Source organism: Passer domesticus, chromosome 11, assembly GCF_036417665.1.
Source record: "Passer domesticus isolate bPasDom1 chromosome 11, bPasDom1.hap1, whole genome shotgun sequence".
NCBI lineage: Eukaryota > Metazoa > Chordata > Aves > Passeriformes > Passeridae > Passer > Passer domesticus.
The window spans coordinates 15578216-15591791 of NC_087484.1; the positions used below are offsets into that span (position 1 = coordinate 15578216).

Consider the following 13576-nt stretch of genomic DNA (forward strand, 5'->3'; position numbering starts at 1 on the left):
TCAATCCAGAGCAGCACTGTGCTCTCCTGACAGCTTCACCGCCCTCTCTACAGAAAAGGCAATTTTAGCCACACTTTCTTCTTTGCAGATCAACAAGACCAGAGGATTTTCAGGCTGGAGAATTCTAAACGCTGGATAATGACCAAAACATGATGATTAATGTCATTATCCTGATTTTCTGCATGTAAAACTTCGTCAGTCTAAACAATTATTTACTCTTAGCCACAAATTGCTCAGTTGTTTTCCATGGAACTGATAAAGTCAAGTTGTGGGTGTCCATTCCTATTAATATTTCTCTTTTAGTGGGCAGCTTATTTTTTTCTAGGTTTTCAATACTGTCCTAAACAGTGAAATTGAAATTTCACTGTTCAATTTCACTGTTTAGGACAAAGTCAGGTTAGACCAATTAGTAATATGAAAAATAAACAGGGAGATTTTACAAAAAATATTAGTATTCTCCTTTCTCACTTATTAATATATATTTTAATAATCAGCATATTTACTTCCAGATAAATTTTTTCCAACTTCATATAAAAGCAGATGAGACCAATCAGTGGGACTAATCATAATCCTAGATCTTCATAGATGTCTGAAAGGTTGATAAGGTTTAGTATGGTTGATAAGGTTTAGTATGGCAACTTCTGTGTTCATGGCTCACCTAAATTGCATCCCTGACTTCTTCAATAATGCCCCTTTCATTTGTGAATCAGTTGTTCTTTCAACTGCGAGCAGGAGTTCCAAAGAATTTTTGGCATTTGTGTAATTCAGGTTTGTCTAAAAGCCACCCAGAGCCTCTGCCAAGCTGCTGTTGGCAACAGGCAGAGCTGTGGATCTCTTACTGCTGATGGATTTGCTGTTCCTTCAGTGCTGGCAAAGTGTTTGTGATTAGGACCCAGAAACTCATCCCCTGCTTGATCCACAAGAAGTTTATCTGTTTGATGCCAGTGTGTGCAGCTTTCTTTCAGGAAGTGGCAAAGGGGGGCAGGCAGGGTCCAGAGATGGAAAGAGGGAAGCACTGAACATGAGACTCCTGATGGTACTATGAAATTTATAACAGGAAAACAGCTACTAAGGTAATGGCATTTGTTAGGAGTTAGTGAAAGAGACATGGTGGTTTTGGGCAGTTGTTCTGCTGGTGTCCAAACATCGTACAGTGCTGTAAACATAATAATGCACTAAAAAAAAAAATCAGTTGAAAAGGCTTAGTTAAAGAGTTTCCCCAAAGTTAACAGAAATTTGTAAGGCAATCATTCTCTGTAGACTCTGTTGGTAAAATACCATCATGCACTACATTCACTCACTGTATCAACTGAATTAATCTTCCAACAATTTCCAAGTATATAAGCTAATATTCAAAAATGAAAATATATCTGTTCTTACCTTGCTACCTTTTGTGCTATCACAAAAGCAGGGACTTTTACCTTTGCATACACAGTTCTGAAAAACAAAAACACAAACTTTATATTACAGTTCTTTTTCTCATTGAGTTGTTTGGAGAGAGGCAAGTAAGATCTCAGTGATTTCAGTAAGTAATTATTTCACAAATAATACAACTTAAAAAAATTGTTTATGAAGAGGCAATTCCCAACAGTGGCAAAGAGCTCATTATTCCTCTGTATTGTCTGTTGAGACAAATAAGAGCATTAGCGAGAATTAACTGCCCCGCACAGTTTCTCACATTACAACAGTCACAGTGTTTCAAATTTGTAACTTTTATGCTTGTTTTATGATGGCGGAAAGATGCTGCAAGTAGTTGCTGCTCTCTATGGACTTGACAATTCCTGACAGTTGCTGCTTGTCTTTTAGATGGCTGAACTTAGGTGAGATGATGCCATCTATCAATTTAAAAACAGCTGCAGGGGGCATTCCGCCAGTGAACACATACTTCAACATTTATTTATAAAATAAAGCAGAAATTATAATCCGTCGACTATGAAAGGCAAATCCTCAAGAAATTATTGTGTCTGCCGCTGATTTATAGACAGATCAAGAGGTGGCTACTTGATGTTTCAAGTTAGATTTCTAAAGAGTTGCAAATATTAAATAGTTAATTCTTTGTTATACTTAAAGAAGACTCACTCTTACAGTGATCTGACAGCTAGAATTCAAGTGGTACTGCATTAGAAATTTGGACAACAAAGGTATCATGTGAAACAGAAACCATCTAACTATGCTACCTTTACTATTATATTAATCAATAGGATTATATCATCAGGGATACGAGAATAAGAACTAGTGCAGAATTAACAACAAACAGTATCCTGATTTCTCCTTGGTGAGATCAATCAGTCTGGCACTGGATAATGTAAATTCATAAAGTCAGTTATATGACAGATATCTTAAGCCTTTAAGCATCAATACAAGAGGATAAAGTGATGTATATCTCAAAATAAATTTGGGGTAGTTTATAAGACAACTGATTTTCTTGTTCCTTATTCAATGACAGTACCTTGCATCCCAAAGCATTCTCTTCAAAACTGCTTATTGGTGGAGGTCTGCTAAGCAATATAAGAAGGACAGTTGCTCAAGGTAAGATGTATACACAGATATATACCATTGTAAGTCTATAGACCCTCATGGAGTTGTACCTTATTCCTGCCTGTGAAAGCAAACGAGAAGCAGATCTTTCCAGCATCTGTATGCAAAGCACAGTTTTCAGGACATGTAGAGAAATCCAAAAATGAAATTACTCTCCCATAACAGGTATAATCTGCAGAAGATTTGATGTGTACAGATACAGAACAAACTCTTTTATCTTGTAATCAAAGATGATCCAATGTGAAGAGAAATGCATGAACATGTAGAAAATTATACAATTAATCTAAGTTAATAAACTATTGAAAGAAAGAGAGCCTGTGCTCTTCAAGAAGTCAGAATGCTTAGAATGTGTTTAATTCGCCATTAGTAAGCTTTCAGATCTATTTAGGTCTTTCTGTGTACACATATCACTCTAAACTGAACTGAAAAGACCAATGATTTAACATTACACAGTCAGTTAGCTGGATAATACTAAATGTTTTGGCATATGATTTTTTATGTAAGATTAGATTACGCCTTCTGTACAGGAGCTTTGAACCAAAAAAATCATTGCTCACTTATACTGCAGGATGCTTTCACATCCTTCCAAGATGCCTGCAGCTCCTTTATCAAAGGATCATAAAAACACAATATGATGTTTCCAGGTTATAAGATAAGGAAACTGAATATTAGGTATTAACTGTTTATTCAAAATTCTCACAATAACATCTATATAAGTAAGCATATTAACCAAAGCCACAGGTTTACTGCATGTTTTTTGGTTTTGTGATTTTCATTGTAATAATTTACATTTCTTTCAAATATTTAGATGAAGAATATTTTTGATCTAAAATCTAGGTCAAAGAATACAGCCATATCATTGTGTGAATATCAAATCAATTCACCAATGAACCAAAATTAAAGCCCCACAGCACGTGGAGTAATTTACAGAGGAGCTCTTCTCCAAAGTGTTTCTAGTGATAGTTACAGTGTTATATTAAACAGATACATAATTCCAGTAGTACATGTCGAGGCACATTTACTGCACTGGTTAATGTTTTGTTCAGTGGGTGCAATCTCATCTATAACACTGAATTCTCTTCCTACACTATGGGGTGGGATTCTATGGGGTTCTGACCTCTTCCTGCCCCTGATTCAGAGAGTAACTTAACCAACTGCTTAGAAAGTATTCCAGTCCTCTCCTTCACATAATTCCTCAAAGAAATGTCACAGAAAGAAGAAAGAAATAACACACTACAGGCTGTGGTGTCACCCATACAAAGGTTAATGTAGATTGAGCATGGCACTGCCACTCCAGCACTGCAGTGGAGAGAATCTTACACAGTTCTCAGCACCTGGCCAGTAGCACTGGTTACCTGCAGAATGTCAGAGAATGTATTTAGAGATGTTATCAAACATGAATATGCCAAAGGATGTGACAAAGTCTTAATGTAAGTAGAGGAGCAAGCAATGGCAGCCTTCCTATTCTGTCACTAGCACAGGCTCTGAGTGCTGTCTCACACTGGTGGGGCAACACAGTCCAGCCAGGAACAGTTTAAAGGCAGGAAGGTGGAGTACAGAGGAACAGAGCCAAAGTGAGGATGATCCATATTTCTCCACTGATCTCTTTTTTGAATGATATATACAATGACAGAACTGTCAGAGTATTTCTTTGTTTTTCCAGATCCAGAGAAGATCAGAGTAGCTCAGCTACAATTTCAAAATACATATTTGTATTAAAAATACTGGATTCAGGACAGAAAGGCAGCAAAATATGTTGCTGTAGGAAACAAGCACCATATTCTTTAAGTATATTTCAGACCTAAAACCACACAGGATGAGTAATAAGGACAATGAGATGAAAGCTGAGATGAAATTAAATGTATTGTGTAGGAATATAGTAAAGTGGCTGAAGTAGGGTTTAAGTTTGTGCTTTTGACCTGACTGGTCTTTCATTTCATGGCTGAACTCCACTGATGCCCAAAGTAAATCCTGGTTAACATAAATGAAAGATGACTGTGCAATATGAGGTATTTTAAAATGAATTAAAAGCAGTGCAAGTGATATCCATTAATTACTGTGGACAGTAAAAATAGCCCAGGTGTCTCTCAAGTGGGTCATGAAGCTGTTGCTTTCCTTCACTGGTTGTTGTAACTGCTGATCAGATTTATTTTTTAAAATGCACAACTAATTTTTCATTTAAACTTGATACTTATTAGCATCTCACCTATCCTGCCATTAGATCTTTATCTCCTAACTTAAAGAATCACTAATTAGTATGTGGAACAAGATTTGCTGGATAATATCTATTTGTCTGTGATGCCACTTTTTTATTCTTTTCCATCTTTCTGCTCATTAATGATATCCTGAGCAGCCTAAAAATATGCATGTCATCACAGTGGACCTAAGTGGAAACAACTTATCAGCTAATTACAAGTTTTCTGTACTTTCTGTTAAATGCCAATACTTATTAAAAATTACGTATCAGTGAGCCAGCCCCTTTAAATCTTGATTATGAATTTTCAAGGCTGCTGACACATGGAGATTCTTGAATTCTTCCTGGGCTGTCTCAGTGCAGAGCAATCACTTTACACATCCCAGCTGCATCTATAAATCACAACTGAGCACATAGAATAAGCCTGCTCCAGCAGTTGATGTTAATATAGTGCTTAAAACTTCAAAAGGCCCATTTCAATCATTCTCTACTACCTGTTTTCTATTGCATCTAATAAAGGTGGGAGTAATACATTGTGATTACAAGCAGTGGAAAGTTTTGCCCTACCATTTATCTGCACTGCAGATTTGTGTTGGGGTAGGTATGCTGCACATATGTTAAATGTTGCACTTTCTGAAGAACATTATGGTGGTAGCTAGAGTTTCTAGCTTGGATACAGTTACAGTTATGAAAATTCATCCTAACCTGCCCAAGAGGATCTGAAGGCAGAGCTTTACAGAAAAAGGTTCCCAGTGTGAGAAAAGCTGTATAAAGAAAATCTTTTTCTTCTGATGCACCTGTATTAAGACACTTATCTAGATTAGCACAGTCAGGAATTCTAGCTAGACAAGGTGGATACGTGACCCTGGCAGCATATTCCTCATGCTGCACAACTGCAAATCACCATGGAGCGTGCAAGGTCCTGGAGAATGAGGTCCCCTCACTCCAAAACATTGCTATCAAAACAAAATACCAGTCTCACAATTAGAATCTGTATACTAAAAGTTTTTCATGCATTCTAAGCATCAAACATGAATTAATTAAAATTATCAAAGACCACTAAGAACTTTGTGTTTTTTTAGTGATTTCTGGACCAGTACAGCAAAACCAAATTATTAAGCCTTCAATAAGTATAGACAACATAGAGCAGAAATAGGAGATGATGAGATGAAGGAAAATATGTCAGTTCCCAAACCCTGAAACATTGTGTAGTCACTTGTGAACTGGAAGGCAGCCAGACATTCCTACCTTAGAAGACTCCTGTTAACAGCCATGTATGCTATCACAATTCACAGCATTTTGCTTACCAGTTGAATTTCATCCTAGCACAGGATGAGAATTATTTCACTCAGAAAATTATTTCACTCAGATTTTCCATAATAAAGAAATACACCTGTAACTGAACTAATAAATGGCCTGGTCAATAGCACCCAGCACAGAGAGCCTGGACCTAAAAGACAGAGCAGGAGACAAGTGTTATGCTGCAGGCAGTGCAGCTGTTGAATAAGCTCCAATAAACACCTGTAATGGGAACCTTGCTCAGGGAATAGCTGTTGAATCAAAATACCCTGTTGGTGACACAGGCCTTGTATTACTGCCTATGTGCTGCTTTCAGTGTGAGGTGCAGGAGAGGAGTCCTAAACATTTGTGGTCATAGGAAAACATAACACTTCACAGAAGCAGGACTTTGTGTTTAATTTACAGATACACAATTCATGGTGACATGATGTTAACACACATTTTTATCTGAACTTGGTAAGAATATCCTTACTTTAAATCCTTAATTGTAAACTGGTATGAGTTCTTTTAGGAGGGTTTTGCTCATTCATGTAATATAAAGACTTGTTTATAATGGTATTTCAAACCAGCTGAGGTAAATGACATGTAGAAAGAAATGGAAGAAGATTCTGTATGCGAACATTTAAACAACTTTCTATTATGCCAAGGGGAACATGTGTATGAGCCCCTTTTTTCACTTCAGAGGTTGAAAGCACTTTGAAAAAGATCTTACTTTTTATAGCAAAACCCTGTTGGTTAAGAACTTTGCATAACAAGAGTTTTGTAGTGTTAGACAAATCTCTCATAAGTATCTACACTTACCACAATAAAAAAGCAGTAACATAAACCTTAGGTTAAACAGTGTAAGTCAGATGAAAACAAAATTTTCAGAGAATTTCTAATATCTCTTGCTTCTTTTTCTGTTGATATACTTACTGTACAGCCTATCTCTTTTATTTTTTTCTGTGAATAAGCCTGTTTGTACAAAAGTTCTCAGAAACCACTGTAACATAGCTGTTCATACAGAAAACACACCACTGTCATTGGAGGTGTGTTGCATATGCAACTCCCATGGTGCCAACCATACTCTTCTTCAAGCAGATACAGCACAACTAATTCTACTGGGCTTCTCCCTTCTCTCCAACTCATTATCAGTGAAGTATGAGAACAGGGCTTAGAATCTTCACTTTGCCCCATGTCTTCACCATTGCCTTAGGATAAAACAGATAAAATGTTTTAATGCAAAACAAGCACACTGGGTTTTCACAAACTCAAGTGATTTGTGAGCTCTGTAGCGATGGCCACTAAGGCCTATTATGTAGACATTGCCTAAAATTACTCAGTATCTATACAAATAGAGCTGCTATGTTGTGTGCAGTTTTGGAAAGCTGCGTGTTGAGGCTCTCAATCTCCTGTTTTGGGGAGGTTGTGTGTGTGTAAATTACTTTTGGTCTATAAAGAGAAGATACAGAATTTCTCTCTCTTTAGACAAAGAAAATGATACTTTTTCTTCTCCTAAACCCCAGAATATATTTACATTTAGGTTTGTAATGACTAATACCTTACTCTACAAATAATTTCACTAGGGTTGAAGTCGCTGTGATAAGGTCTATCCGAAATGGAACCAAACTGTTCCTGATATATTCAGATGTGTAAAATCTACAAAGATGGAGCCATGAACTTCATCTCTGTCGTTGGTTTCTTCTCCTGACCTTGAAGAGAACATGGGGACAACAGAAATAAATATTTTCTTTTCTCCAAGGAAAAAAAGACTAAGCAATTCAGGCCACACTATTTTGTTTTGTGTAGCAAATTCTTAAGGGTGTTTAATCAGCTTATTCATCCGTATTCTTCCTTCCTAACAATCACCTTAAAAGAGCAATCTAATAACAAAGAATACACACCATTTAACTAGTGAATTTTTGCTTACCTACCACAATATGGTTTGTATTAACTAACAATTTTGTATTTCTTCCCAGCTGTTGAGTGTGGGAATGGTATTCACTAAAATTTTCATCTCCTCAGGCCTGTATATTTGTATGTTCATAAAATTCCTGGTGTGCATCTTCTGTTTAGTGGTGCAAATAGCAATGAAAGCAACAGTAGCTTGTTCAAAGAAGGCTTATTGCTCATGCTTTGGTTTTTCTTTATTTGAAAGGTTCTGTGATTTCACAGATTAAAAAAAAAATTAAAGGTCACTTCTTCCTGCAGCTTCCTCCAAAATAGCCTGTGGAAAAATGCAGCACAAAGCCCTAGCTAAAAGCTCTTCACTAAGCCAGGCAAAATGGAAAACCTGTAAACCTGTGAGACTTGTATCCTATCACAAAATGGGTAAGACAAATAATGAAAATGGAGCTAAAAATATATTAGCTGTGACAAAATGGAACTTTTCTGGTGTGACTGTGAGACTGGGGCTGCAAACAGTTAAGGAAAAAGTCTTTTTTGCATTTCACCTTCCTCCTAGGCTCCTGTAATCCATGCCAGCATACTTCTAGTATTACTTTGTTAGGCAGTAAGGTGAGAATGTGACAGTAAAACAGATGACCGGACATCCCATACTAGTTGCACTTAATAGCAAAGTATTTTGTTTCAAAGATCTGTTATATCAAGCCAGCTCTAGGTATTGCAGAAGAGACTGCTAGCACAGATCATAAATAAAATGATTCGATCTCTATGAAATGCAAAGCAGTGAAGACAGAACCTGCCCACTCTAAGAATTTTAACGGCATTATTCAGCCAGCAAAATAACTTGAATTACAGACTTTTGCTTAAGTGTGTATTTGTCTTGTAGGTTTTCTAGAAAAGGCGTCAGGTGTCAACAGTCCAATTTTTACAGGTGTTTACTTGGGCCATCTAAGCAGGTTCATCTTTCAGTTGTAAGATGCAGCACACACATAGGCACACTTCACATTTTGTGGCCATCAGAGCAAGGTGCTGCAAACCAGCAGAAAGCCATCAATTTTGATGCACAAACATTAGGGTAACCCTGCTAATTTATGCTGCCTCTCTTGGCTCAGGAGGAAAAGCCTTGCTCTGCAGTGCTGTGACACTGGCCTGTTTCCCTACGGAGGTGATGGCTGAATTACAATAAATGTAGAGGCAATCAGGAGCAGAAGAGTCTAGCAGAAGTTGGACCCAGTTCTCAGAGTAACACCCTCCTTGACTTCAGAGCCAGGATCACATTAACCAAATCACTTCATAAAGGACTTGTTTTTCTAACATGCTCTGTGAACTCTCTTGTATATTCAGGTGCACATTTCCCTTCTCAGCTGCTTGTGCAACAAAGAACCTGGGTGCTTCCAAAGGCTGTCAGAAAAGGGACAGTCTCACCATGACACTTGGTGCCTCCAACACTTTGATTCCTGGTCAAAAAAAGTCTGCATGCCATTCTTGCCAGCCTTGGAGATGGCCATGGGCTGAACTAGAACATAATTTTCCCCTTCCAGAGCCATGTATTAAGATCTACTTGTGACAGCAATATAGGTTGCATATAATTAGGAAAAAAATACTGCTATTAGGAAGCAAAGGAGATTAATTCTAAGTACTTGCATGCAAATTCTAACATTTGTAAGAAATTAAATTAGTTGTGAAATATGAACTCTTGCATCTAGTCACAGACTATATGAGTGAGGAAGAGGATGCAAAACAGATCTTCCCAAGTCTTACAGTCACCAAGGTTGTTATGCCCCCTCCTTTGCCACCAGTGCATGATAAAAAAATGAAATGTCATGATGGAGGCAAAACCACAACAAGGTGCACCTGATTTAATCCTGTTAACTAATAAACATTGTGTCAGTATTTACAACACAAATTAAAAAGTGCTGGTAAGATGAGGTGCAGCTAACTTGCAAGCAAATAATCTTGCTGAAGTAGAAACTCTGTTTATCCTGTTCTGAACAAATACTAACATGATGTCATCATAAAAATGATCAATGCCACAATATTGATTGAGTACTAATGAACTTGACCAAGGTATTTTTCCTATTAGGAAAAATTGAAACAACATGTAATTTGAAACAATAAATTTCAGGGAATATTTTTAGATTAGTATTTAATTTGAAGATATAAGAGAAGTACATAAATGGTATCAAGACAGGACACACTTAAGAGAGTTAATTGAACTGTACATTTGCACCAAGTCACTATCAGTTCCAGGTGCTGTTAGACAAAAATAAACAATGAAAAAGCAAATCCATTTTTTTTCTCAATGAAAAAAGATGAAGACTAGGAAGAATCTTGTACCCTGTGAGAAAAATATTTATGATGACGATTCTAAAATATTAAAATGAACAGCAGAAAAATCTGAAGAATTACAACACCACTATTTGAAGTCAAGGAAGAAAGAAGCTCATCAAAGAAGCTGAAAAGCCTTTGACATGGGAAGATGCTACTTCTGCTGAGTTTTCAGAAGATGTGATTAGAGCATGCCAGTGGCCAAGAATGCAGACAATAATACTCCCTAGCAGGTGCCAGAAAGTTCAGCCTCCTAAGGGCAGAGAAATCTGGACTCTGTGAAGAGCTGCAAGGACTAAAATTTGCTGTATAAACAGCAGCAGGCACAAATGACTAATTTCCTTTTGTGTGTTCAGAAATAAACTACACCTAAAATGTTCCATGCTGAAACATGTTTTAATTGATGCAAACAGCAGAAGTATTGCTTGCTGGTCAAACATCAATTTATTTCTACATGAAAGTGCAGCATGATTTTAGAACATTAACTGTACTATTTCTCTGCAATGAACAGTTTAGCCAAGATGCAATGATTTATTCATCAATTACTTCATGTCAATTACAGTGCCACTAACATTTAATTAGGAGTTTAGATAAAACTGCCGAAGAGAGGCTTAGAAAAAGTGTGTGTGTGTTGTGGTAGAGGGGGGGCATTTCTGGAACACAGCCTGTGCTTACTGAAGCCATCCAAAAGCCCACATGATGACATCCACCTCTTCAGAGCAACAAGGACAATGGATGGCAGGTATCAGTAGAGGAAGAGGAGAATGGAACAAAACCCAGCAAACTTAGCAGAAGAGAGAGACAGGTCTTGAGTTGTTAATCTTCCACATCTTCCACATCCAGATCTGGACAGAGCCTGAAACAACTCTGCAGAAAACACATACTTTGCAAATAGATCTGGTACCTCTGTTCTACATAAGAACTAAGAGGTATTTTAATTCCATTACAAATAAAACAATTAGACCTTTGTTAAATGACTAAACTTGACTGCCAGTGGAGTTAGAGTCCCATGAAAATCCCAACATATTGGGTGAGGCGCTTATGCTGATTCCAGACACTCTACTCAGAACGGGCGAGTGAAAGAGCTGCATGAGTTCAGAAGAAACATTATTACTAATTAGACTGCTTCAGATAACTGTAGCAGAATGTGGCTCTGCTTTAGCAACAGCAAAGTACAAGATCACATTTCTTCCTTCTAAAGGTGAGCTTCAAAATATTTTGAGAGACAGTAAAGATTTTCATGAACAGTGTTAGAGCCCTACTCATACAAGGAAAAATTAAGATTGTTGACTATTACAGGAGAAAGAACTTGAAATTCACTAAAACTGTCAGTTTCATGTGTTTGATGTCTCCTAGAAATTCACCGAAACCGGCAGTTTTCTGTTTGGTAACTGCCAGAAGTATTGAGAGCTACACTGGCCCGTGTACCCTCACAGCTGACTGCTCTTCTCCCAGCTGGCAATGTACAGTCCAAATGTTATAACCAGACACTGCAGAAAGACACAGAAAAGACTACAATATGATCTAGGAGAAATTACTGACCAAACGGCGATGGACACTTGTCATTAAGCGTGAAAGACAAGTCTGTGAAATGATTTTGTCATGAGGGTGGCACGGGTGGTCCAGAGGTGTTTGCCTCGGGGCCATCCACTCCCTCACGGCTCCGTGCTGGCCGTCCGCACCCCCCGTGCCCGCAGGCCCGGCCTCCGCAGCGCTTTCCGGGCTGCTGACGGGACGGAGCCCCCATCCCGCCCCGTGCCGTCCCCTCAGCTCGAAGCTCCTGAGGCCAGCAGGGACTCGGTGCCCCACGCAGGGCCTTCTCTCCCGTGCTCATCCCCGCCCGGCAGAGGTGTCCAGGTAGCGGTGCCCCGCAGCTGGGCGAGACGCGCCTCACCTCACCTCGCCTCGCCCTGCCCGGGCGTGCATACGAGGCGCATCATTTGAAACACACGCATTCGCCTTTCCTTCCCCACCAGCGGCCAAGGCAGCCCGCTCTGCCCCAGGGCCGGCCGCAGACTCCGCGGGGCCCGGCGCCACCGCCCGTCCCGGCCCTCACTCACCTCCGCCGCGGCGCGGCCCGGCCAGAGCAGGGCGAGCAGCAGCACCGGCGCCAGGCGGCCGGGGCAGCCCCCGCCGGCCATCCCCCCCTCGGCGCTGCCTGCGCGGCGTCCCGGGCCGCTTCCACTCTGCCCCCCTCCCGCCCTCCCGTGGGTTTTGGCCTCAGGGTTCCTCCGCACCCGCCTCGGCGCTCCCGGGTGGCGGCCCCGCCCCGGCCACCGCTCTCCTCCACCCCCTCGTCCCCCCCCCGTGTCCTGCCTTGGGCAGCGCTGGCAGCCGCCGCCCGCCTGTCCGTCCGTCCGTCCGCAGCGGGCATGGAGTGAGCGAGGCGTCGGGGGCTTTCCCGCCTGGGAGCTGAGGTGAGCGCCGCGGACGGGCAGCCCCGGGCGGGGCAGCCGGCGCTCCTCGGGACGGGGCAGCGTGAGGGGCAGCGCTGAGGGGCAGCCCCGTCCCGGGACAGCGGCTGGGGTGTCCCGGGCTGCCGGCTGGCTCCGTCCGCCCGCGCCGCCGTGAGGGCGCAGGTGGCGGGCCCGCCCGGACGAGGCACGGGCTGCGCTCGGGAGCGGGGTCGGCTCTGGGTGCCGTCGGGGAGGAGGGCACGGGGAAAGCGGGCGAGAGCGGTGCTGTACCGGGAAAGGCGGCGGCAGCAGCCGGGGCCCCCAGCGCCATCCCGCCGCTGCCGGGCGCTCCACGGCACGGACGGGAGTTCCCTCAGCAGCGCTTTCCGCTCCCTCGAGTGTTTTCTTTTTGAGACGGAGCAAACTCCCAGAGGGGACAAAATGCTGCCCCACCGCATAAATGGAAAGCAGCGAGAAATGTTTCTCCCCAGGGTTTCCATGTAATATGATAAAAAGCTTTTTCGAACAGAATTGTGATTTGTAAAGTGTCGGCAATGTGTAAAGTTTGTCAGATTTATGTTATTGACAGAAGTGCTGCATGCTCCAGGTGAACTTTCACCAAATTGTGTGCTGTTTTGAGAAGGTGCAAACTTAGAAAGCGTGCTGGCAGTGCCAGCCACAGCAGCCTTATCTTGTCGGTAGTGTTCATGGATGCTACACAGGAAATCCCATATTACAGGTTTGATTTGCACTAGAAGTAATACAGCAAAAGCAACTGTATAAAACATGTATATTAATTTAGGAATATTAATGAAATACAAATCTAAAGGCTTTTGTGAGCAGAAAGCCAGCCACAGTGCTTTGTAAAACAGCTTCTCTGACAGGCACAAGAGTAGAGCTGGATCTGTGCTCAGTAGACCATACTCAGCCTCTTATG

At 40.9% G+C, this 13576-nt stretch overlaps 2 protein-coding genes across 2 annotated transcripts in view; one reads left to right on the forward strand and one right to left on the reverse strand.

The window, feature by feature from the left end:
• COL4A3 (collagen type IV alpha 3 chain) overlaps window positions 1–12384 on the reverse strand; it is a 57990-nt gene extending 45606 nt beyond the window's left edge. Inside the window, exons 1-2 of the mRNA XM_064385934.1 lie at window positions 12304–12384; window positions 1381–1437 (exon numbers count right to left, since the gene is read on the reverse strand). Coding sequence (XP_064242004.1) covers window positions 1381–1437; window positions 12304–12384 — 138 coding nt within the window. The remainder of the gene's footprint in view (window positions 1–1380; window positions 1438–12303) is intronic.
• Window positions 12385–12547: 163 nt separating this feature from the next.
• COL4A4 (collagen type IV alpha 4 chain) overlaps window positions 12548–13576 on the forward strand; it is a 66915-nt gene continuing 65886 nt past the window's right edge. Inside the window, exon 1 of the mRNA XM_064385936.1 lies at window positions 12548–12660. The gene's annotated coding sequence lies outside the window, so the exon portion shown is untranslated. The remainder of the gene's footprint in view (window positions 12661–13576) is intronic.